Genomic DNA, 27843 nt, shown 5'->3' with positions numbered 1-27843 from the left:
AAAAAAGCAAGAAATGTGTCTAAAATCACCAAGCACTGGTAGAGCTCAGAAACCAATTATTTACTGTGAGCTGCTCTTAGAGCTATATTTATTAAGCTGATCAGCAATTACTTAAGCAGTGCTTTGTGACATCTCAAGTCAATTTTTATTAGTTATTTAAAAATTTTACTTATAAATATAATATTGGGTTTTGCATACCCCCTCATGGCCAAGTACACAGTAAGTGCTAATATCATTGTTAAGCCGAATTTATAAGAAAAATAAAAATACCAACATACCTCTTTGCCCTTTCACCTCCCCATCTGAACTCTTAGCTACGTCACTGAGTTGACCATTACATCTCTTCCATGTTAAAAGCTTTAAACTCAAAGAAAAATACCCATCATTTCATAATAAAAGTCAATAGGAAATAGGAATTCTTTAACACAAATGAACAATTATTCACAAAAATAATCTAAACTCTATAGTAAGGCTTACCTGCAAACAGCTAAGTTTTACTAATTACTAAAGATCCACGCACCAAAGAACTTCTTTCAAGTTACTTGCTGACAATACTACTTTATAAATAAGGCTATGCATGGTGAAGTAATGACAAGAGGGAAAAACGTTCTTCCTGAAAGTGGCAACATATTCTCCGTTGCTGAATAGAAGAAGGTGAGTGTGAAGTACATCTGCAGAGCAGAAAGTTCTCACCAGAAAAGTGGCTCTCTCAAATAGAAGCACTTCATCAGCCTCAATAATTTCTGCAAAATTCCTTAGGTTCATTTCCAGCTGCTGAACATTGGGAATCAGCTGATAAACAATGCTGGACCAAGCCTAACAGAACAGAAGCACAGTGTAATATTACTAACAGGTAGCCAGTCCCAGATCTTTGCAAATGAGTAAGTATACTATAATATACAGACAGCAAAATATGGTGATAATTGAGTCCCAAACAAATTCTGGCAAGAAGTATGATATAACACAAACAAAGTGAGAAAATGAAGATATTTGATTTTTATCCTTCAGTTGGATTTTTTAAAGTTTCAAACACTTCTGTAAAATACTTCTTTCCATTGATAATTAAAAATAAACAAATATTTAATTCCATCACATTGCCTTAGGGAAGTTGAAAACTCTGATATACTGGGCTAAAGAACTTCTAATACAGCCATTCAAACAGATATTAAGTCCAATAGTGTAGACTGCTCTAAAGATCAGAACCTAATAATGCTATATTTAACATACATCTACGAATCAATTTTATGAAAATATCAGAGCCATGTAGAAAAATGGCCCCTCCCCTCAATGGGATAACATACAATAGAAATTACAAGAGAAATTAGTGGCATTATCATTCCAAAAGGCTTATTGTCAGCTGTATAAATTATTGATCCAATTGAATTAAAAACAGTCCACTGCGTGTTTGCCTAAAACTGACTTCATCCAGAGGAGTATGACTAAAATAAGGAGTTGAAATTAACCACACCCTCCCTCTATTCTCTTAAGGCTCTTTTATTTGAATTTTCATTATAATATTTCTTTCAATTTTGCTCCAATTTGTCTGGTAAGGTGTACAATGTTCTTCTCTCCCCTACTAGAGGGCAGGAACCTGGTCTTAGTCATCTGTGTGTCCAACAGCATCAAGCATATTGCAATGAGTGCTTGTAGAATAAAACTTAATATAAAAATTTATGTCAGCTCTATGCAACATTGATGTAAGAGAGAGTAGAGCCATGTCTCTGGTCCAATTAGTTTTATTACTTAGGCATGGGGGTTCAGGTTCCAAGTTCCCAGGTCGGTGTTAATGTCACTGCTGAATTTACCTTGGAGAAGGCACCAAAGCTAACCACAGCAGAGACATTGTCACTCACAGCAGTGTTGTGATTAGCCAATTGTCTTTGGTCGTGTTATGTATTGCCATCCTTCACACCGCAGTTGGTTCTTATCAGTGCGTCATGTCCATCCTTATTCACGGTTACCTGTTCTATGGGAATAAGGCTTTGAGAGAAATTCGGCCCAAATTAATCTAGAACAGTATTTCCTAGATAGGTATCTCAAAATGATCTGTTATTAGAGCGAGGCTGGGTCAACATATTGGGGAAAAAAATGAATTAGTTAAAAAAATAAATCAGTGGCTATGTTTAAAGTCCAATTGTTTTTCTCCTTGGCAAATCAGGTTTCTGTGCTTTTGGTTGTAGATACTTGTCAGATGGAGTTGATACTGAGGCTGTAGCTACAAGTCACAGAGAAGGATGCTTTCCTACCCAGACTTGTCAATGGATACCAGAAGCAGTCTGACCACAGGAGGACCCAAAAGGAGCCAGTCTTTCAAATCACTAAATCAGTGGGAGAAAGGGAGGAAGCAGGATAAGGAGCCTATGCGCCAATAAGGTAATTTCAGCTTCATCCATAACACAGCTATTGTTTGTAACCTCTACAACTACTACAAGCAGTGTGGCATCCATTCCACCAATGGGAACAATCTCTCTGGTTGAAAGAATGCTAGTCTCTAATTTGGCATGAAAGTTGAAGCTATCATACTCTAGAAATAACATATCCCATTCTAAGATTCCCTTCTCCAATCTCTCCCCTAAATATTGTTCTTCTATTGCCATCCAAACTTAGGCAGACTAGCTTATATTCTGTAGAGGTACCTGAATATTAGATACAACTCCAATCAGCATTGAGACCACAACAGGTCAAAATGGATGATGGCCAGTGAAACCTCTACTGTCATGAAGATCTGTATCAAATTAATCAGGACCAAACTGGGTTAATTCAGTGTGATCTGGTAGGTATGTCGACCCAATCTAAGATCAAAAGCAAAATTTCTTAAGGTTAAATTGGGTATTTTTCAAACAATTTATGTAGATTATTTCTTCTTTTAGTTCAACACATCTAGATGGCTATGAAAGAGTTTAAAATCTTTTAGTTTTGATAATACCCTTCTGGCTTTTTTTTTCATGCTCTTTAAATGAGAGAACTCAGGGAAACATACACACCTTATAGAGAGTTTCATCCCAGATAGATGTTCGGAAGCAAGAACATTCCAATGGGCGAGACAAACGCCTCAGATCTTCTTCTCGCTCTTTAAAAATCTGAAGTAAATAGACCAACATACTGATTAGCATATAACTAACAGCTCTCCTCTCTCACTGCAAAATCTGAGGTGTAATATTTTAGCATATTTTAAACAGGGGCATTTCGTTTTTCCTCAGAGGAATTTTTAAATGTGTACGTTACTTTACAGACTAGGATGGCAGAAATGATTTCAGGTCAGGTCTACAAAGTGCAACGGCTACTAGAATTCTTCAGGACTGTGCTGCTTGTTCTGAGTACTCACTGAGAACACTATGCTGGAAAATAAAATTTACCATACAGAGGAATCTTAATAAAATATATCTAACATTCCAAATAATCCAATCTGGGTCATTTTTAAGATATCCATACCAATATCAAGATTTTATAAATCAAAATACTTCAACTTTTGTAGATATCTTTCTCTCATACACACATGCATACACTTATATATTATTTCTGTATGGACTGTATTTATTTGGCTACATAGATATAACAACCCCTTACACACAAATATCTATTCTTCTTGGCTATGTATCTACCTATCTATATATATGCCCATATATACATGGGAAAATATCTATTTATACAAATATAAACACATACACAGATATTTTCCAGGACTGGGTGGGCTTATAGTGAGTGCACTGTTCACACTGTGATGGATAATTTTATGCAACAACTAGGTTAGGCCACAATACCCAGACATTTGGTTAAACACCAATTTAGATGTTGCTATGAAGGTATTTTTTAGATGAGATTAATATTTAAATCAGTGGACTTTCAGTAAAGCAGATCCCCTTCCATAATATGGGTAAGCTTTATATAACCAGTTGAAGGCCTTAAGAGAAAAAGACTGCCATTCCCCAGGAAGAGGGAATTCTGCCTTCCAGACTGCCTTCTGACTCAAGCTGCAACAAGGGTCTCCAGCCTATCAGTCTGCCCTGCAGATTTCGGAGTTGCTAGCCTCCACAATCATATGAGTCAATTCCTTAAAATTAATCAGTCTCTCTCTTATTCTCACTCTCTCTCTCTCTCTACACACACATACACACACACACACACACTTCTTATTGGTTCTGTTTCTCTGAGGAATCCTGACTAATACACACACATAGAGGGAAACACCTACCTTGCTTGAAACTGATATTCAGGGAAGCACCCTAGCCATTTTATTTCAAAACCTCCAAGTCTGAATCTTTAATGAAATAGAGTATACTTTTCTTAATTAAGCTTAAAATCCCACAAAGAACATTAATGTATCTTTGGGGATATTTACATAAGCATTTAGAAAACAATATGTTGATCACTAAAAATTACAAGTAATTAAAAAATCCATAAGGAGGTCATTTATTGGAATGCTCTAGGTTTTTCTGTTGCAAATTGGGCCAGGGAAACAAAACAAAGAACAGTAATAATAACAAACCCCTCACAATCTCAAGATCAAGCTACATACAGAATTTTCTGCTGAATTAAAACAGAATTGATACTTAGTGAGAGGGAGAAGGAATTAAAAAGAATACTCAAAAGTCCTTTTCAGAGTCAAATACAGAAACCTGTCAAGTGGTTTCTGAAAGCCTGTAAGCTAATCTAGAAACACCAAAACATACTCAAATACTGGAACACTGAAGCCAATCCTGTAACTAATTATGGAAAAAAAAAGTATTCCTGACCACAGCTATTACCAAAAAATTCTTAAGTTAAAGGGGATCCTTAGACTTCTAGGTTCCAACCCAAAGAGGAACTGTGTTCTTCTACATCACCAGCATATTCTAAAACTGCTTTCCTCAACTTTACCCTTGGAAACAGAGGATCTTCTCTTTCAGCTTAGACTTTAAAATCCAATCCTCTTATTTTATATGGAGCAAACTAACGCTAGACTATATTTGTGACTTGCCAGTCCTGGGGTCTCATAGCTAGCTAGGAGTTTGCCCTTTCTACTGTGTCTTTTCTGGTTTAAATTTATGTGTACTAACTCCCATGCTAGAAAAGAAGATAAATATACCATATCAGTGCAATTATGAGGGCCTTGGCATTGTGCCTAACACAGTATAGTTGGCATTTGAATTGGTGCATACCAGTTTCCTAGGTCAACCTAGTGACAGCTATGACCTTTCTTTATCTCACCCCTGGTGGGTCTTCTAGCCTTGACAATAACTGCCTGCTCTGAAGGACAGTAAAACAGTGGTAGCAAATATATTTTTAAAATACATAAAGCTGCTTAGTGATATCACATGGCCAGGATCCTTTCCTAAATTTGAAAATTATTTGCTAAATGAACATTATATTTCCCTTACCATGGAACATTTGTTTATAAGTGTTTTTAAAAACAAATGTCAACTTTATTTTGAAAGCTTATGCTGAGATTTTTTTTCTCCTAAAAAAGAATGGTACAAGTTTACCTATATCTCTACAGAAGAAGTCTACAAAGGATGTCAATTATTTGGTGCACCACCCCTTCTATTTCTTACCAGGTCTCGTTGATCCTCCTGTACCAGATCCATTTTATGCACCAAGCAAAAGATTTTGGCATCTGGAGAATTCTGCAGAATGGCCTCCAGGCACGACTGGTAATAGTGCATGTCCTTTTCCAGTTCACGGCTTTCCACATCAAAGACATAAATCAGAACCTCCACATTACGGAAGATGTTGTCTCGTTGGCTGGTGAAATAATTTTCCATGAAGGTATCCTGTCTAGTAGGAAAAAAAATCTAGGTAATAAGCAAGTCATCACTTAATCACTCCTATTTACGATCTATTTTTGTTGGCTTAATCAGTGTGAAAGATAATCCTAAAGCTTCAAATTAAAGGGAAAATGATAGCAAATTAGGATGGCCTCACTTTCTTACTTCTTAAGCCACATTTTGTGCCACCTTTTGCTCCCCTCCTTGTGTTCCAAATATACTTTGACCTTCCCTCAGTTCTAGTGGCCCATGGTCTATCCGCCGAGGGGCCTTTACACATGCTTTTCACTCTGTCTCACATGCTATCCCCTTACTTTTATACCTAATTAACTCCTACTTGTTCCACTGGATTTCAGTTCAATCCATACTTCCTCACAGAAACTATCCCTGACCTCACTGACTTGGGCAAATCTAGTCACCATAGGCAATTATACTAACACATTGGTTTTATTTTTAACACTCACCACAAGTGTGATATTATACATATTTGTGTGAGTTTTTAATTAATGGCATTCAATCCCCTAGATGGCAAGCTCCATGAAGGTAAGGACCATGTCTGTTACAGTTTGACATTGTTTCCCAGCTTTTAGCACAGAGCTTGCCACAGAGTACTTGCTCAATGAATATTTACTGAATGAATAACTAGTCAAACACTCTAAACTATATGAAAATGGCTCCAAGTTAACTTTTTAGCAGAATGTTGCTCTTTGCTCCTTAGGCTGTGTGCAGCTTCCCAAGAAATTCTCAATTGCCAGCTGGCTAGAAGAATACAGTAGTGTTCTATCCTGAACAAAAAAATCAAGGAGTGGCATCAACAACATGATGGAATGAAAAGCTACCTCTGTCTCTCTCCTTCAATCTACAACCAGTAAAACATTTACAACTCAACAAAGGTACTTTTGTCCAACACACCAGGATGCTAGAGAATTCCACACACCTGTACATCTAAAGGTGGATGGACTGGAACAGATAGAGGAGGCAGAACTGAAGGAACAGTAGAGGTAGTGCCTATAATCCTGGCCCTCTGGCCAGGGCAGCTAAGCCTGCAGCCCCAGAGAACCTGGTAGCAGCAGAGCAGACAGCACACACAACACCAGCCTCCTGGCTGCAGTGGCACCCATGGCCACATCTAACTGTACAGCAGTGGGAATGGGGCCTGCAGCCCTGTCCCTCCAGCCACTGAGGTGCCCAAGCCTCCAGCCCCTCTGCTCTCCCACCAGCAGTGGCAGAGCCTGAGAAACTTAGAAAACCAGATAGGGAAGAGGCACTGGTATGACCCTGGCTCCCCCCACCCCTTCCCCCACGGTGGCTGAGCCTGAGACTCAGAGGATCCTGGAAGCTAGGGAAGAACCCACCATCCAGGTGAACCAGGCAGCTTCTGCCAGTGACATAGGCAGAAGCAAGGTGCCAATGATCCTGAAAACACCAGAAGTGATAATGAGAGTTGGGACAGGGGGCACAGCTCTGACAGAGGCAGCTCAGGTAAGAGAAACCAAAAACTTGTGCTAGAGTGCCACCTATGAAAAAAGAAAAGACCCCTAATTTCTAACTTGTCTCACTTCACATGCTCTGGCAGAAGGAAGTACCATGAAGAAGCACAGTAACACCGCACCACAAAAAGAAAATGACAATTCCCCAGAAACCAAAGTCACAGAATAATATGATCTGACAGAGAATTTAAAATAGCTGTCATGAAGAAATTCAACAAGCTACATGAAAACTCAGAAAGGCACATCAATTAGCTCAGGAATAAAATTAATAAACAGGAATGCTTTACCAAAAACATTGAAATTAAAAAAAAAGAACTAAAATTCTGGAGCTGAAAAACTCAATAAATGAGATAAAGAGTGCATTAAGGGGTGAGGTAGAGAAGATGGCGGAAGAGTAAGATGCGGAGATCACCTTCCTTCCCACAGATACATTAGAAATACATCTACACGTGGAACTTCTCCTACAGAACACCCACTGTATGCTGGCAGAAAACGTCAGACCTCCCAAAAGGCAAGAAACTCCCCACGTACTTGGGTAGGGCAAAAGAAAAAAGAAATAACAGAGACAAAAGAATAGGGATGGGACCTGCACCAGTGGGAGGGAGCCGTGAAGGAGGAAAGCTTTCCACGCACTAGGAAGCCCCTTCGTGGGCGGAGACTGCGGGTGGCAGAGGGAGGAAGCTTTGGAGCCACGGAGGAGAGCACAGCCACAGGGGTGCGGAGGGCAAAGCGGAGAGACTCCCGCACAGAGGTACGGCAACGAGTAGCACTCACCAGCCCAAGAGGCTTGTCTGCTCACCCGCCGGGACGGGCGGGGCTGGGAGCTGAGGCTCCGGGTTCAGTCGGATCGCAGGGAGAGGACTGGGGTTGGCGGCTTGAATACAGTCTGAAGGGGTTAGTGCACCATAGCTAGCCGGGAGGGAGTCCGGGAAAAAGTCTGCAGCTGCCGAAGAGGCAAGAGACTTTTTCTTCCCTCTTTGTTTCCTGGTGCGCGAGGAGAGGGGATTCAGAGCACCGCCTAAACGAGCTCCAGAGACAGGTGCGAGCCGCGGCTATCAGCGCAGATCCCACAGCAACAGGGGCGCAGAGGGAAAAATGGAGAGATTCCCGCACAGAGGCTTGGCAACGAGCAGCACTCACCAGCCCAAGAGGCTTGTCTGCTCACCCGCCGGGGCGGGCGGGGGCTGGGAGCTGAGGCTCGGGCTTCAGTCGGATCGCAGGGAGAGGACTGGGGTTGGCAGCGTGAACACAGCCTGAAGGGGTTAGCGCACCACAGCTAGCCGGGAGGGAGTCCGGGGAAAAAGTCTGCAGCTGCTGAAGAGGCAAGAGACTTTTCCTTGCCTCTTTGTTTCGCGGCGTGCAAGGAGAGGGGATTCAGAGCACCGCCTAAACGAACTCCAGAGACAGGCGCGAGCCGCGGCGATCAGCGCGGGCCCCCGAGACGGGCATGAGACGCTAAGGCTGCTGCTGCCGCCACCAAAAAGCCTGTGTGCGAGCACAGGTCACTCTCCACACCGCCCCTCCCGGGAGCCGGTGCAGCCGGCCACTGCCAGGGTCCCGTGATCCGGGGACAATTTCCCCGGGAGAACACACAGCGCGCCTCAGGCTAGTGCAACGTCACGCCGGCCTCTGCCGCTGCAGGCTTGCACCGCCTCCTCCGTACCCCTCCCTCCCCTCGGCCTGAGTGAGCCAGAGCACCCGAAGCAGCTGCTCCTTTAACCCCGTTCTGTCTGGGCGGGGAACAGACGCCCTCAGGGGACCTACACGCAGAGGCGGGTCCAAATCCAAAGCTGAACCCGGGGAGCTGTGCGAACAAAGAGAAAGGGAAATCTCTCCCAGCAGCCTCAGAAGCAGTGGATTAAAACTCCACAAACAACTTGATGTGCCTGCATCTGTTGAATACCTGAATAGACAATGAATCATCCCAAATTCAGGAGGTGGACTTTGGGAGCAGGATATATTAATTTTTCCCCTTTTCCTTTTTTTGTGGGTGTATATGTATATGCTTCTGGGTGAGAATTTGTCTGTATAGCTTTGCTTTATAATAGCTTTATTTTACTTCACTATATTATATCCTCTTTCTTTCTTTCTATTTTTTCTCCCTTTTACTCTGAGCTGTGTGGATGAAAGGCTCTTGGTGCTCCAGCCAGGCATCAGGGCTGTGCCTCTGAGGTGGGAGAGCCAACTTCAGGACACTGGTCCACAAGAGACCTCCCAGCTCCACGTAATAACAAACGGCGAAAATTTCTCAGAGATATCCATCTCAACATCAAGACCCAGCTTCATTCAAAGACCAGCAAGCTACAGTGCTGGACACCCTATGCCAAACAACTAGCAAGACAGGAACACAGCCCCATCCATTAGCAGAGAGGCTGCCTAAAATCATAATAAGGCCACAGACACCCCAAAACACACCACCAGACGTGGACCTGCCCACCAGAAAGACAAGATCCAGCCTCATCCACCAGAACACAGGCACTACTTCCCTCCACCAGGAAGCCTACACAACCCACTGAACCAACCTTAGCCACTGGTGACAGATACCAAAAACAACGGGAACTACGAACCTGAAGCCTGTGAAAAGGAGACCCCAAACACAGTAAGATAAGCAAAATGAGATGACAGAAAAACACACAGCAGGTGAAGGAGCAGGGTCAAAACACACCAGACCTAACAAATGAAGAGGAAATAGGTACTCTACCTGAAAAAGAATTCAGAATAATGATAGTAAGGATGATCCAAAATCTTGGAAATAGAATAGACAAAATGCAAGAAACATTTAACAAGGACGTAGAAGAACTAAAGAGGAACCAAGCAATGATGAAAAACACAATAAATGAAATTAAAAATACTCTAGATGGGATCAATAGCAGAATAACTGAGGCAGAAGAAAGGATAAGTGACCTGGAAGCTAAAATGATGGAAATAACTACTGCAGAGCAGGATAAAGAAAAAAGAATGAAAAGAACTGAGGACAGTCTCAGAGACCTCTGGGACAATATTAAACGCACCAACATTCGAATTATAGGGGTCCCAGAAGAAGAAGAGAAAAAGAAAGGGACTGAGGAAATATTTGAAGAGATTATAGCTGAAAACTTCCCTAATATGGGAAAGGAAATAGTTAATCAAGTCCTGGAAGCACAGAGAGTCCCATACAGGATAAACCCAAGGAGAAACACGCCAAGACACATATTAATCAAACTGTCAAAAATTAAATATAAAGAAAACATATTAAAATCAGCAAGGGAAAAACAACAAATAACACATAAGGGAATCCCCATAAGGTTAACAGCTGATTTCTCAGCAGAAACTCTACAAGCCAGAAGGGAGTGGCAGGATATACTTAAAGTGATGAAGGAGAAAAACCTACAACCAAGACTAATCTACCCAGCAAGGATCACATTCAGATTTGATGGAGAAATTAAAACACTTACAGACAAGCAAAAGCTGAGAGTTCAGCACCACCAAACCAGCTTTACAATAAATGCTAAAGGAACTTCTCTAGGCAAGAAACACAACAGAAGGAAAACACCTACAATAACAAACCCACAACATTTAAGAATATGGGAATAGGAACATACATATCGATAATTACCTTAAATGTAAATGGATTAAATGCCCACACCAAAAGACACAGACTGGCTGAATGGATACAAAAACAAGACCCATATATATGCTGTCTACAAGAGACCCACTTCAGACCTAGAGACACATACAGACTGAAAGTGAGGGGATGGAAAAAGATATTCCATGCAAATGGAAATCAAAAGAAAGCTGGAGTAGCAATTCTCATATCAGATAAAATAGACTTTAAAATAAAGACTATTACAAGAGACAAAGAAGGACACTATATAATGATCAAGGGATCGATCCAAGAGGAAGGTATAACAATTGTAAATATTTATGCACCCAACATAGGAGCACCTCCATACATAAGGCAAATACTAACAGCCATAAAAGGGGAAATCGACAGCAACACAATCATAGTAGGGGACTTTAACACCCCACTTTCACCAATGGACAGATCATCCAAAATGAAAATAAATAAGGAAACACAAGCTTTAGATGATACATTAAACAAGATGGACTTAATTGATATTTATAGGACATTCCACCCAAAAACAACAGAATACACATTTTTCTCAAGTGCTCATGGAACATTCTGCAGGATAGATCATATCTTGGGTCACAAATCAAGCCTTGGTAAATTTAAGAAAACTGAAATCGTATCAAGTATCTTTTCCGACCACAACACTATGAGACTAGATATCAATTACAGGAAAAGATCTGTAAAAAATACAAACACATGGAGGCTACACAATACAGTACTTAATAACGAAGTGATCACTGAAGAAATCAAAGGGGAAATCAAAAAATACCTAGAAACAAATGACAATGGAGACACGACGACCCAAAACCTATGGGACGCAGCAAAAGCAGTGCTAAGAGGGAAGTTTATAGCAATACAAGCCTACCTCAAGAAACAGGAAATATCTCGAATAAACAACCTAACCTTGCACCTGAAGCAATTAGAGAAAGAAGAACAAAGAAATCCCAAAGCTAACAGAAGGAAACACATCATAAAGATCAGATGAGAAATAAATGAAAAAGAAATGAAGGAAACAATAGCAAAAATCAATGAAACTAAAAGCTGGTTCTTTGAGAAGATAAACAAAATTGATAAACCATTAGCCAGACTCATCAAGAGAAAAAGGGAGAAGACTCAAATCAATAGAATTAGAAATGAAAAAGGAGAAATAACCACGGACGCTGCAGAAATACAAAAGGTCATGAGAGATTACTACAAGCAACTCTATGCCAATAAAATGGACAACCTGGAAGAAATGGACAGATTCTTAGAAATGCACAACCTGCCGAGACTGAACCAGGAAGAAATAGAAAATATGAACAGACCAATCACAAGCACTGAAATTGAAACTGTGATTAAAAACCTTCCAACAAACAAAAGCCCAGGACCAGATGGCTTCACAGGTGAATTCTATCAAACATCTAGAGAAGAGCTAACACCTATCCTTCTCAAACTCTTCCAAAATATTGCTGAGGGAGGAACACTCCCAAACTCATTCTACGAGGCCACCATCACCCTGATACCAAAACCAGACAAAGATGTCACAAAGAAAGAAAACTACAGGCCAATATCACTGATGAACATAGATGCAAAAATCCTCAATATCACTGATGAACATAGATGCAAAAATCCTCAACAAAATACTAGCAAACAGAATCCAACAGCACATTAAAAGGATCATACACCATGATCAAGTGGGATTTATCCCAGGAATGCAAGGATTCCTCAATATATGCAAATCAATCAACGTGATACACCATATTAACAAATTGAAGGAGAAAAACCATATGATCATATCAATAGATGCAGAGAAAGCTTTCGAAAAACTTCAACACCCATTTATGATAAAAGCCCTGCAGAAAGTAGGCATAGAGGGAACTTTCCTCAACATAATAAAGGCCATATATGACAAACCCACAGCCAGCATTGTCCTCAATGGTGAAAAACTGAATCCATTTCCACTAAGATCAGGAACAAGACAACGTTGCCCACTCTCACCACTATTATTCAACATAGTTTTGGAAGTGTTAGCCACAGCAATCAGAAAAGAAAAAGAAATAAAAGGAATCCAAATCGGAAAAGAAGAAGTAAAGCTGTCACTGTTTGCAGATGACATGATACTATACATAGAGAATCCTAAAGATGCTACCAGAAAACTCCTAGAGCTAATCAATGAATTTGGTAAAGTAGCAGGATACAAAATTAATGCACAGAAATCTCTTGCATTTCTATACACTAATGACGAAAAATCTGAAAGTGAAATTAAGAAAACACTCCCGTTTACCACTGCAACAAAAAGAATAAAATATCTAGGAATAAACCTACCTAAGGAGACAAAAGACCTGTATGCAGAAAATTATAAGACACTGATGAAAGAAATTAAAGATGATACAAATAGATTGAGAGATATATCATGTTCTTGGATTGGAAGAATCAACATTGTGAAAATGACTCTACTACCCAAAGCAATCTACAGATTCAATGCAATCCCTGTCAAACTACCACTGGCATTTTTCACAGAACTAGAACAAAAAATTTCACAATTTGGATGGAAACACAAAAGACCCAGAATAGCCAAAGCAATCTTGAGAACGAAAAATGGAGCTGGGGCAATCAGGCTCCCTGACTTCAGACTATATTACAATTATTACAGTAATCAAGACAGTTTGGTACTGGCACAAAAACAGAAATATAGATCAATGGAACAGGATAGAAAGCCCAGAGATAAACCCACGCACATATGGTCACCTTATCTTTGATAAAGGAGGCAAGCATATACAGTGGAGAAAAGACAGCCTCTTCAATAAGTGGTGCTGGGAAAATTGGACAGATACATGTAAAAGTATGAAATTAGAACACTCCCTGACACCATGCACAAAAATAAACTCAAAATATATTAAAGACCTAAGTGTAAGGCCAGACACTATCAAACTCTTAGAGGAAAACATAGGCAGAACACTCTATTACATAAATCACAGCAATATTCTTTTTGACCCAGCTCCTAGAGAAACGGAAATAAAAACACAAATAAACAAATGGGACCTAATGAAACTTAAAAGCTTTTGCACAGCAAAGGAAACCATAAACAAGACCAGAAGACAACCATCAGAATGGGAGAAAATATTTGCAAATGAAGCAACTGACAAAGGATTAATCTCCAAGATTTACAAGCAGCTCATGCAGCTCAATAACAAAAAAACAAACAACCCAATCCAAAAATGGGCAGAAGACCGAAATAGACATTTCTCCAAAGAAGATATACTGATTGCCAACAGACACTTGAAAGAATGCTCAACATCATTAATCATTAGAGAAATGCAAATCAAAACTACAATGAGATATCATCTCACACCAGTCAGAATGGCCATCATCAAAAAATCTAGAAACAATAAATGCTGGAGAGGGTGTGGAGAAAAGGGAACCCTCTTGCACTGTTGGTGGGAATGTAAATTGATACAGCCACTATGGGGAACAGTATGGAGGTTCCTTAAAAAACTACAAATAGAACTACCATACGACCCAGCAATCCCACTACTGGGCATATACTCTGAGAAAACCATAGTTCAAAAAGAATCATGCACCAAAATGTTCATTGCAGCTGTATTTACAATATCCAGGACATGGAAGCAACCTAAGTGTCCATCATCGGATGAATGGATAAAGAAGATGTGGCACATATATAAAATGGAATGTTACTCAGCCATAAAAAAAATGAAATGGAGGTATTTGTAATGAGGTGGATGGAGTTAGATTCTGTCATTCAGAGTGAAGTAAGTCAGAAAGAGAAAAACAAATACAGTATGCTAACACATATATATGGAATCTAAGGGAAAAAAAAGGCCATGAAGAACCTAGTGGCAAGATGGGAATAAAGACACAGACCTACTAGAGAATGGACTTGAGGATATGGGGAGGGGGAGGGGTGAGATGTGACAGGGTGAGAGAGTGTCATGGACATATATACACTACCAAATGTAAAATAGATAGCTAGTGGGAAGCAGCCGCATAGCACAGGGAGATCAGCTCGGTGCTTTGTGACCACCTAGAGGGGTGGGATGGGGAGGGTGGGAGGGAGGGAAATGCAAGAGGGAAGAGATATGGGAACATATGTATATGTATAACTGATTCATTTTGTTATAAAGCAGAAACTAACACACCATTGTAAAGCAATTATACTTTAATAAAGATGTTTAAAAAAAGAATGCATTAAAAAGCACTGGAAATAAAGCAGACCATATGGAAGAGCGAACTAGTGAGTGTGAAGATAGAAATCTAGAAAAGATACAAGTAGAAGAGGAAAGAAAAATAAGATGCAAAAAAATGAGGAAATTCTACAAGAGCTATCTGACTCTTTTAGGTAGGGCAACATTAGGATAATGGACATCACAGAAGGAGAAAAGAGGGAGAAGGGAGCACAGAGTTTATTTAAATAAATAATAGCTGAGAATTTCCTAAACTGTGGAAGGAACTGGATATACAAGTCCATGAAGCTAAGAGTACACGTAATTACCTGTATGCAAAAAGACCTTCTCTAAGACACATATTAAAACTGTCAAAAGTCTATGACAAAGAAACAATTTTGTAGGCAGCCAGGGAGAAAAAAATGGTAAACTACAAAGGAACCCAAATTAGGCTATCAGCAGATTTCTAAGCAGAAACTCTACAGGTCAGGTGGGAATGGAATGACATTATCAAAATACTAAAACATAAAAGTTGTCACCCAAGGATACTGTATCCACCAAAGTTATCATTCAGATATGAAGGAGAAATAAAGACTTTCCCAGACAAACAAAAGCTGAGGGAGTTCTTCAACACTAGACGTGCCTTACAAGAGATGCTGAACAGAGGTCGTATACCAGAAACAAAGACAAAAGTACACAAAACTTGGAGTAAGTAAGGTGATAGACAGACAGAATCAGAAAATTGCAACTATTTATCAGAAAAGGTTCTTAAACACTTTATTACAGTATAAAGGTTAAAAAAGGGACAAAATGCAGAAAAAATAACTATAGCTACTTCAATTTGGTAATAAACTTACAACATAAAAAGGGAAAGTTTGAGACAACAAAAACACAAAAGGGGAAGAGGAAAACCATACAGTTAAATGAAGATAAGATGCTATCAGCAAAAAAAACTATTTATCTATGTGACATTTGATACAAACTTCATGTTAATTACAAAACATAAATCTAGAACGGAGACACAAAACAAAATGAGGAAACTGAGAAAAATATCATAGAAAACCACCAAACAAAAATGGAAGCCAGAAACACAAGGAGAAAGAAACAATGAGCCCGTCCTGAGGAAAGGGAAGCTGGAGACTGAGTTGGTTGCCACATTGGGACGCTCCTGGCAGGGCAGCAGTGCAGAAATGACCGTGTGGCTGACAGGGTCTTGCTGTTCCAGCCAGGTGTCAGGCCTGAGACTCAGAGGTGGGAGAGCCAAGTCCAGGGCATTGGACCACCAGAGACCTCCCAGCCTGACTTAATATCAAATGGTGAAAGCTCTCACAGAGATCTCCATCTCAATGCAAAGACCCAGCTCCACTGAACAACCAGCAAGCTACAGTGCTGGACACCCTATGCAAACAACTAGCAAGTCAGGAACACAAAAACACCCATTAGCAGAGAGGCTGCCTAAAATCATACTAAGTTCACAGACAACCCAAAGCACACCACCGGACATGGCCCTGCCCAGCAGAAAGACAAGATCCAGTCACACCCACGAGAACACAGGTACCAGTCCCCTCCACCAGGAAGCCTACAGAAGCCACTGAACCAACCTCACCCACTGGGGGCAGACACCAAAAACAACAGGAACTACGAACCTGCAGCCTGCGAAAAGGAGACCCCAAACACAGTAAGTTAAAAAAAATGAGAAGACAGAGAAAAATGCAGGAGATGAAGGAGCAATGTAAAAACCCACCAGACCAAACAAATGAAGAGGAAATAGGCAGTCTACCTGAAAAACAATTCAGAGTAATGAGAGTAAAGATGACCCAAAATCTTGGAAATAGAAGGGAGAAAATACAAAAAACGTTTCACAAGGACCTAGAAGAACTAAAGAGCAAACAAACAATGATGAACAACAGAATAAATGAAATTAAAAATTCTTTAGAAAGAATCAACAGCAGAATAACTGAGGCAGAAGAATGGATAAGTGACCTGGAAGATTAAAGAGTGGAAATAACTGCCACAGAGCAGAATAAAGAAAAAAGAATGAAAAGAATTGAGGACAGGTTCACAGACCTCTGAGACAACATTAAACACACAAACATTCGAATTATAGGAGTCCAAGAAGAAGAAGAGAAAAAGTAAGGGTCTAAGAAAATATTTGAAGGGATTATAGTTGAAAACTTCTCTAACATGGGAAAAGAAATAGTCAATCAAGTACAGGAAGCGCAGAGAATCCCATACAGGATAAATCCAAGGAGAAACATGCCAAGACACATATTAATCAAACTATCAAAAATTAAATACAAAGAAAAAATATTAAAAGCAGCAAGGGAAAAGCAACAAAAAACATACAAGGGAATCCCCAAAAGGTTAACAGCTGATCTATCAGCAGAAACTCTGCAAGCCAGAAGGGATTGGCAGGACATATTTAAAGTGATGAAAGGGAAAAACTTACAACCAAGATTACTCTACACAGTAAGGACCTCATTCAGATTCGACAAAGAAATTAAAATCTTTACTGACAAGCAAAAGCTAAGGGAATTCAGCACCACCAAAACAGCTTTACAACAAATGCTAAAGGAACTTCTCTAGGCAGGAAACACAAGAGAAGGAAAAGCCCTACAATAACAAACCCAAAACAATTAAGAAAATGGTAATAGGAACATACATATCAATAGCTACCTTAAATGTAAATGGATTCAATGCTCCAACCAAAACACAAAGACCGGCTGAACGGATTCAAAAACAAGACCCCTATGTATGCTGCCTACAAGAGACCCACTTCAGACCAAGGGACACATAAAGACTGAAACTGAAGGGGTGGAAAAAGATATTCCACGCAAATGGAAATCAAAAGAAAGCTGGAGCAGGAATTCTCATATCAGACAAAATAGACTTTAAAATACAGACAAGAGACAAAGAAGGACACTACATGATGATCAAGGGATCAATCCAAGAAGAAGAGAAAACAATTGAAAATATTTCTGTACCCAACATAAGAGCACCTCAATACATAAGGCAAATACTAACAGCCATAAAAGGGGAAATCGACAGTAACACAGCAATAGGAGGGGGCTTTAACACCTCACTTTCACCAATGAACAGATCATCCAAAATGAAAATAAATAAGGAAACACAAGCCTTAAATAACACATTAGATAAGATGGACCTAATTGATATTTACAGGACATTCCATCGAAAAACAACAGAATACATTTTGTTCTCAAGTGCTCATGGAACATTCTCCAGGACAGATTCATATCTTTGGTAAAATCAAGCCTTGGTAAATTAAAAAAAATTGAAATCGTGTCAAGTATCTTTTCCAACCACAATGCTATGAGACTAGGTATCAATTACAGTAAAAAAAAACTGTAAAAAATACAAACACATGGAGGCTAAACAATACACTACTTCATAACTAAGAGATCACTGAAAAAATTCAAAGAGGAAATCAAAAAATACCTAGAAACAAATGACAATGAAAACATGACGATCCAAAGCCTATGGGATGCAGCAAAAGCAGTTTTAAGAGGGAAGTTTATAGCAATACAACCCTAGCTCAAGAAACAAGAAACATCTCAAGTAAACAACCTAATGTTACACCTAAAGCAATTAGAGAAAGAAGAACACAAAAACCCCAAAGTGAGCAGAAGGAAAGAAATCATAAAGATCAGCTCAGAAATAAATGAAAAAGAAATGAAGGAAACGATAGCAAAGATCAATAAAACTAAAGGCTGGTTCTTTGAGAAGATAAACAAAATTGATAAACCGTTAGCCAGACTCATTAAGGAAAAAAGGGAGCAGACACAAATCAACATGACTAGAAATGAAAAAGAAGAAGTAACAACTGACACTGCAGAAAGACAAAGGATCATGAGAGATTACTACAAGCAACTATATGCCAATAAAATGGACAACCTGGAAGAAATGGACAAATTCTTAGAAAAGCACAACCTTTCAAGATGGAACCAGGAAGAAATAGAAAATATGAACAGACCAATCACAAGCACTGAAATTGAAACTGTGATTAAAAATCTTCCAACAAACAAAAGCCCAGGACCAGATGGCTTCACAGGTGAATTCTATCAAACATTTAGAGAAGAGATAACACCTATCCTTCTCAAACTCTTCCAAAATATAGCAGAGGGAGGAATACTCCCAAACTCATTCTACGAGGCCACCATCACCCTGATACCAAAACCAGACAAAGATGTCACAACAAAAGAAATCTACAGGCCAATATCACCGATGAACATCGATGCAAAAATTCTCAACAAAATAGTGGCAAAAAGAATCCAACAGCACATTAAAAGCATCATACACCATAATCAAGTGGGGTTTATCCCAGGAATGCAAGGATTCTTCAATATATGCAAGTCAATCAATGTGATACACCATATTAACAAACTGAAGGAGAAAAACCATATGATAATCTCAATAGATGCAGAAAAAGCTTTCAACAAAATTCAACACCCATTTATTATAAAAGCTCTCCAGAAAGCAGGCATAGAGGGAACTTACCTCAACATAATAAAGGCCATACATGACAAACCCACAGCCAACATCGTTCTCAATGGTGAAGAACTGAAACCATTTCCTCTAAGGTCAGCAGCAAGACAAGGTTGCCCACCTGCACCACTATTATTCAACATTGTTTTGGAAGTTTTAGCCATGGCAGTCACAGAAGAAAAGGAAATAAAAGGAATCCAAATCAGAAAAGAAGAAGAAAAACTGCCACTGTTTGCAGATGGCATGATACTATACATAGAGAATCTTACAGATGCTACCAGAAAACTACTGGAGCTCATCAATGAATTTGGCCAAGTTGCAGGATGCAAAATTAATGCACTGAAATCTCTGGCATTCCTATACACTAAGGACGAAAAATCTTAAAGAGAAATTACAAAAACACTCCCATTTACCACTGCAACAAAAAGAATAAAATACCTAGGAATAAACCTATCTAAGGAGACAAAAGACCTGTACGCAAAAAAATATAAGACAATGATGAAAGAAATTAAAGACGATGCAAAAAGATGGAGAGATATACCATGTTCTTGGATTGGAATAATCAACTCTATTAAAATGACTTAACTACCTAAAGCAATCTACAATTCAATGCAATCTCTATCAAACTACCAATGGCATCTCTCACAGAGCTAGAACAAAAAATTTCACAATTTGTATGGAAACACAAAAGACCCTGAATAGCCAAAGCACTCTTGAGAAAGAAAAATGGAGCTGGAGGAATCAGGCTCCCTGACTTCAGACTATACTACAAAGCTACAGTAATCAAGACAGTATGGTACTGGCACAAAAACAGAAATACTGATCAATGGAACAGGATAGAAAGCCCAGAGATAAACCCACACACATATGGTCACCTTATCCTTGATAAGGGAGTCACGAACATACAATGGAGAAAACAGTCTCTTCAATACATGGTGCTGCGAAAACTGGACAGCTACATGTAAAAGAATGAAATTAGAACACTTCCTAACACCGAACACAAAAGTAGACTCAAAATGGATTAAAGACCTAAATGTAAGGCCAGACACTATAAAACTCTTAGAGGAAAACATAGGCAGAATACTCTATGGTATAAAACACAGCAAGATCCTTTTTGACCCACCTCCTAGAGAAGTGGAAGTAAAAACAGAAATAAACAAATGAGACCTAATGAAACTTAAAAGCTTTTGCACATCAAAGCAAACTATACACAAGACGAAAAGACAATCCTCCAAATGGGAGAAAATATTTGCAAACGAAGCAGCTGACCAAGGTTTAATCTCCAAGATATAGAAGTAGCTCATGCAGCTCAATATTGAAAAAACAAACAACCTAATGCAAAAATAGGCAGAAGACCTAAATAGACATTTCTCCAAAGAAGATATACAGATTTTCAAAATACACATGGAAGGATGCTCTACATCACTAATCATTAGAGAAATGCAAATCAAAACCACAATGAGGTATCACGTCATATCAGTCAGAATGGCCAACATCAAAAAATATACAAACAATAAATGCTGGAGAGGGTGTGGAGAAAAGGGAATCCTCTTGCACTGGTGGTGGGAATGTAAATTAACACAGCCACTATGGAGAACAGTATGGAGGTTCCTTAAAAAGCTAAAAATAGAACTACCATATGACCCAGCAATACCACTACTGGGCATATACCCTGAGAAAACCATAATTCAGAGAGAGACATGTACCACGATGTTTACTGCAGCACTATTTACAATAGCCAACAAGATCCTTTTTGACCCACCTTCTAGACAAATGGAAATGAAAAGAAAAATAAACAAATGTGACCTAATGAAACTTAAAAGCTTTTGAACAGGAAAGGAAACCATAAACGAGACAAAAAGACAACAGTCAGAATGGGAGAAAATACTTGCAAATGAAGCAACTGACAAAGGTTTAATCTCCAAAATTTACAAGCAGCTCATGCAGCTCCATATCAAAAAAAGAAGCAACCCAATCCAAAAATGGGCAGAAGACCTAAATAGACATTTCTCCAAAGAAGATATACAGATTGCCAACAAACACATGAAAGGATGCTCAACATCACTAATCATTAGAGAAATGCAAATCAAATCTACAATGAGGTATCACCTCACACCAGTCAGAATGGCCATCATCAAAAAATCTACAACAATAAATGCTGGAAAGTGTGTGGAGGAAAGGGAACCCTCTTGCACTGTTGGTGGGAATGTAAATAGATACAGCCACTCTGGAGAACAGTATGGATGTTCCTTAAAAAACTAAAAATAGAACTATCATACTACCCAGCAATACTACTACTGGGCATAAACCCTGAGAAAACTGTAATTCAAAAAGAGTCATGCACCACAATGTTCTTTGGTGCTCTATTTACAATAACCAGGACATGGAAGCAACCTAAGTGTCCATCAACAGATTAACGGATAGAGTAGATGTGGCATATATATATACAATGGAATATTACTCAGCCATAAAAAGAAACGAAATTGAGTTATTTTTAGTGAGCCGGATGGACCTACAGTCTGTCATACAGAGTGAAGTCAGAAAGAGAAAAACAAATACCGTATGCTAACACATATATATAGGATCTTAAAATAAAATTGTTCTGATGAACCTAGGGGCAGGACAGGAATAAAGACGCAGACGTAGAGAATGGACTTGAGGACATGGGGAGGGTGATGGGTAAGCTGGAACGAAGTGAGAGAGTAGCACTGACATATATACACTACCAAATGTTGTACAGCAGAAACTAACACAACATTATAAAGCAATTATACTCCAATAAAGTTGTTAAAAAAAAGAAACAATGATAATATAGATGAAGCAGAAATCAGAAGATAAAATGGCAGTACTAAGTACTCATCCATCAGTAATCACCCAAAATGTAAATGAACTGAATTCACCAATCAAAAGACACAGAGTAAGCTGGAGAGGTTATAAAACAATACTCAACTCTGTGCTGCCTCCATGAGATTCACCTCAGCTCTATAGGCTAAAAGTAAACAGACAGAAGATGATAGTCTAAGCAAATGTCAGTGAAAAGAAAGTGGGTGTAGCCATACTCATATCACACAAAATGGACTTCAAGCCGAAAAAGGGTAGTAAGAGGTAAAAATGACATAACAGTGATTAATATGGGAGCACGAAAATATATAAAGCAATTATTAACAGAAGTAAGAAAACAAATTGACAGCAATATGATAACAGTAGGGAACTTTAACACCGATACCCCACTTACATCAATGGATAGATCATCCAGACAGATGGCCTTAAATGAAGGAAACACTGGCCTTAAATGAAATATCGGACCAGATGGATTTGATAGATTTGTACAGAACATTCCATCCAAATGCAGCAGAATACAAATTCTTCTGCACATGGAACTTTCTGAGAGATAGACCATATGTTGTAACACAAAACAAGGCTCAATAAATTTAAGAAGACTGAAATCATATCAAGCATCTTTTCTGACAATGGTATGAAACTAAAATCAACTACAAGAATAAAGCTGGAAGAATAACAAATATGTGGAGACTGAACAACATGTTACTGAACAATATTGGGTCAATGAAGAAATCAAAGGAGAAATCGAAAACTACCTGAAGGCAAATGAAAATATGACATACCAAAATCTATGTGATCCAGCAAAGTGGCACAAATAGGGAAGTTTATAGTAATATAGGCCTAGCTCAAGAAACAAGAAAAATCTCAAATAAATAACTTTATACCTAAAGGAACTAGAAAAAGAAGAACAAAGCCCAAGATCAGTAGAAGAAAGTAAATAACAAAGATCAGAGCAGATATAAATGAAATAGAGACTAAAAGGACAAGAGAAAAGGTCAATGAAATTAACAGTGGGTTCTTTTGAAGGATTAAAAAAACTGACAAACCTTTAGCTAGACTCACAAAGAAGAAAAGAGAGAAAATCCTGATTAAAAAATCAGAAACAAAAGAGGAGAATAACAAAAGATACCACAGAAATACAAAGGATTATAAGAGAATACTATGAACAGCTATATTCCAACAAATTGGACAACCTAGAAGAAATGGACAAATTCTTAGAATCATACAACCTTCTATGACAGAACCATGAAGAAATAGTTTGAATAGACTGATCACTAGTACAGAGATTGAAACAGTAATCAAAAAGCTACCAAAAAACAAAAGTCCAGGACCACATGGCTTCACAGATGAATTCTACCAAACATTCACAGAAGATTTAATACCTATCCTTCCCAAACTACTCCAAAAGACTGAAGAGAAGGGAACACTTCCTAACTCATTTTATGAGGCCAACATTACCATGATACCAAAACCAGACAAAGCCAACACACACAAAAAGAAAATTACAAGCCAGTATCTCTGATGCACATAGATGCAAAAATCCTCAATAAAATAATAGGAAACCAAATACAATGCATTAAAAGGATCATGCACCATGATCAGGTGGGATTTACTCCAGTTATACAAGGATGGTTCAACACCTGCAAATCAATCCGTGTGATATACCACATTAACAAAATAAAGTATAAAAATCATATGATTATCTGAGTAACTGCAGAAAAAGCATTTGACAAGATTCAACACACATTTATGATAAAACTCTCAATAAAGTAGGTATAAAAGGAATGTACCTCAACATAATAAAGGCCATATATGAAAAACCCAGAGCTAACATCATACTCAATGGTGAAAAACTGAAAGCTATTCCTCTAAAATCAGGAACAAGACAAGAATGCCCACCCTAGCCACTTTTATTCAACATAGTATTGGAAGTCCTAGCCAGAGCAATTAGGCAAGAAAAGGAAATAAAAGACATCCAAATTGGAAAGAAAGAAGTAAAACTGTTACTATTTGTAGATGACATAATTTTATATATAGAAAATCCTGAAGTCTCCACCAAAAAAAACTATTAGAAATAAGAAACAAAGACATTAAATTCGCAGGATATGAAATCAATATACAAAAATCTGTTGTGTTTCTATACACCAATAATGAGCTAGTAGAAAGAGAGATTAAGTGAACAATACCATTTATAATTGTGACAAAAAGAATAAAATACCTAGGAATAAATTTAACCAAGGAAGTAAAAAAGAACTGTACACTGAAATCTATAAATCAATGATGAAAGGAATTGAAGAAACAAATGAATGGGAAGATATTCTCTGTTCTTGGATTAGAAGAATTAGTATCGTTAAACTGTCTCTACTACCCAAAGCAACATAAAAACTGAATGCAATCCCTATCAAAATTCTAACATTTTTCACGGAAATAGATCAAATAATCCTAAAATTTGAAATTTGTATGGAACCATAGAAGATCCCAAATAGCCAAAGCAACCCTGAAAAAAAGAACAAAGCTGGAGGTACATCACTCCCTGACTTCAAAATATACTACAAAGCCACAGTAATCAAAACTGCATGGTATTGGCAGAAAAACCACACAGAGCAAGGAGTAGAACTGAGAGCCTAGAAATAAACCCATGCATATATGGACAATTAATTTACAACAAAGGAGCAAGAATACACAGTGGAGAAAGAATAGTCTCTTCAATAAATGGTGTTGGAGAAAATGAAGAGTGACATGCAAAAACGTGAAACTAGACCAATATCTCACACCATACAGAAAAAATAACTGAAAATGGTTTAAGGACTTCAACACAAGATTTGAAACCATAAAACTCCGAGAAGAAAACATAGGCAGTACTCTCTTTGACATCAGTCTTAGCAATGTCTTTCTAGATATGTCTCCTCAGACAAAGGAAACAAAAGCAAAAATAAACAAATGGGACTACATCAAACTAAAAAGCTTCTGCATAGCAAAAGAAACCATCAACAGAACAAAAAGGCAACCTACTGAATGGAAAAAGATATTTGAAAATCATATATCTGATAAGCAGTTACTATCCAAAATACATAAAGAATTCATACAAACTCATCAAAAACAAAACAAGCAACCATATTAAAAAATGGGAAGAGGGGCTTCCCTGGTGGTGCAGTGGTTGAGAATCTGCCTGCCAATGCAGGGGACACGGGTTCGAGCCCTGGTCTGGAAAGATCCCACATGCCACAGAGCAACTAGGCCCGTGAGCCACAACTACTGAGCCTGTGTGTCTGGAGCCTGTGCTCCGCAAAAACAGAGGCCGCGATAGTGAGAGGCCTGCACACCACAATGAAGAGTGGCCCCCGCTTGCCGCAACTAGAGAAAGCCCTCGGACAGAAACGAAGACCCAACACAGCTAAAAATAAATAAATAAATAAAAAGATGAGTTAAAAAAAAATGGGAAGAGCAGCTGAATAGACATTTTTCCAAAGATATACAGATGGCCAACAGGCACATGAAAAAATGTTCAATATCACTGATTAGTATGGAAATGTAAATCTAAACCACAATAATATACTGACTTACGCCCCTTAGATTGCCTATTATCAAAAAGGCAAGAAATAACAAGTGTAGAAATAACAAGTGTAGAAAGGGGAACCTTCATATGCTGTTTGTGGGAATGTAAATTGGTGCAACGACTATGGAAGAAATATGGAGAGTCCTCAAAAATAAAAAATATGGACTTCCCTGTTGGTGCAGTGGCGAGGAATCTGCCTGCTAATGGAGGAGACATAGGTTTGATCCCTGGTACAGGAAGATCCCACATGTCATGGAGCAACTAAGCTCGTGTGCCACAACTACTGAGCCTGCGCTCTAGAGCCTGTGAGCCACAACTACTGAAGCCCGCGCGCCTAGAGCCCGTGCTCCGCAACAAGAGAAGCTACAGGAACGAGAAGTCTGCGCATGGCAAAGAAGAGTAGCCCCCACTCGATGCAACTAGAGAAAGCCCGTGTGCAGCAACAAAGCCCAAAATAAATACATAAATATATAAATAAAATGTAAAAATACATCAAGAATATAACTACCATATGATCCAACTATCCCACTTCCGGGTATTTACCCAAAGAATATGAAAACACTAATTTGAAAAGATACATGCACCCCTATGTTCACTGTGGCATTATTTATAAGAGCCAAGATATGGAAACCACCTAAGTCCCATCAAAAGATGAACGGATGAAAAAGATATGGTATGGGAGGAGGAGCTTCAAGATGGCGGAAGAGTAAGATGCGGAGATCACCTTCCTCCCCACAAATACATCAGAAATACATCTACATGTGGAACAACTCCTACAGAACACCTACTGAACGCTGGCAGAAGACCTCAGACCTCCCAAAAGGCAAGAAACGCCCCACGTACCTGGGTGGGGCAAAAGAAAAAAGAAAAAACAGAGACAAAAAATAGGGACGGGACCTGCACCAGTGGGAGGGAGCTGTGAAGGAGGAAAGGTTTCCACACACTAGGAAGCCCCTTCGTGGGCGGAGACTGTGGGTGGCGGAGGGAGGAAGCTTCAGAGCCACAGAGGAGAGCGCAGCAACAGGGGTGCGGAGGGCAAAGCGGAGAGATTCCCGCACAGAGGATCAGTGCCGAGCAGCACTCACCAGCCTGAGACGCTTGTCTGCTCACCCGCCGAGATGGGAGGGGGCTGGGAGCTGAGGCCTGGGCTTCAGAGGTCGGATCCCAGGGAGAAGACTCGGGTTGGCTGCATGAACACAGCCTGAAGGGGCTAGTGTGCCACAGCTAGCCAGGAGAGAGTCCAGGAAAAAGTCTGGAGCTGCCGAAGAGGGAAGAGACATTTTCTTGGCTCTTTGTTTCCTGGTGTGTGAGAGGGGATTAAGAGCGCTGCTTAAAGGAGCTCCTGAGATGGGCGGGAGCCGCGGCTATCAGCGCGGACCCCAGAAAAGGGCATGGGACGCTAACGCTGCTGCTGCAGCCACCAAGAAGCCTGTGTGAAAGCACAGGTCACTATCCACACCTCCCCTCCCGGGAGCCTGTGCAGCCCACCACTGCCAGGGTCCCGTGATGCAGGGACAACTACCCCGGGAGAACACACGGCGTGCCTTAGGCTGGTGCAACGTCATGGTGGCCTCTGCTGCCGCAGGCTCGACCAGCACTCCGTACCCATCACTCCCCCCAGCCTCAGTGAGCCAGAGCCCCCGAATCAGCTGCTCCTTTAACCCCGTCCTGTCTGAGCGAAGAACAGAGGCCCTCAGGCGACCTACAGGCAGAGGCAGATCTAAAGCCAAAGCTGAACCCTGGGAGCTGTGCGAACAAAGAAGAGAAAGGGAAATTATTCCCAGCAGCCTCAGGAGCAGCAGATTAAATCTGCACATCAACGTGATGTACACTGCATCTGTGGAATACCTGAATAGACAACGAATCACCCCAAATTGAGGAGGTGGACTCTGGGATCAACTATGTATATATTTTTTTCCCTTATTCTCTTTTTGTGAGT

General features: G+C 39.6%; 1 protein-coding gene across 5 annotated transcripts in view; it reads right to left on the bottom strand.

The window, feature by feature from the left end:
• The window catches only part of RRAGB (Ras related GTP binding B), a 58541-nt gene that overhangs the window by 8354 nt on the left and 22344 nt on the right, over positions 1 to 27843 (bottom strand). For all 5 annotated transcript variants that reach the window (XM_059911178.1, XM_059911180.1, XM_059911179.1 and 2 more), the window contains 3 exons: positions 5532 to 5754; positions 2985 to 3080; positions 694 to 816 (listed from right to left, as the gene is read on the bottom strand). In XM_059911178.1, coding sequence (XP_059767161.1) covers positions 694 to 816; positions 2985 to 3080; positions 5532 to 5754 — 442 coding nt within the window. The remainder of the gene's footprint in view (positions 1 to 693; positions 817 to 2984; positions 3081 to 5531; positions 5755 to 27843) is intronic.

Source organism: Balaenoptera ricei, chromosome X (assembly GCF_028023285.1).
Source record: "Balaenoptera ricei isolate mBalRic1 chromosome X, mBalRic1.hap2, whole genome shotgun sequence".
NCBI lineage: Eukaryota > Metazoa > Chordata > Mammalia > Artiodactyla > Balaenopteridae > Balaenoptera > Balaenoptera ricei.
This window is presented reverse-complemented; position numbering and strand designations above follow the sequence as displayed.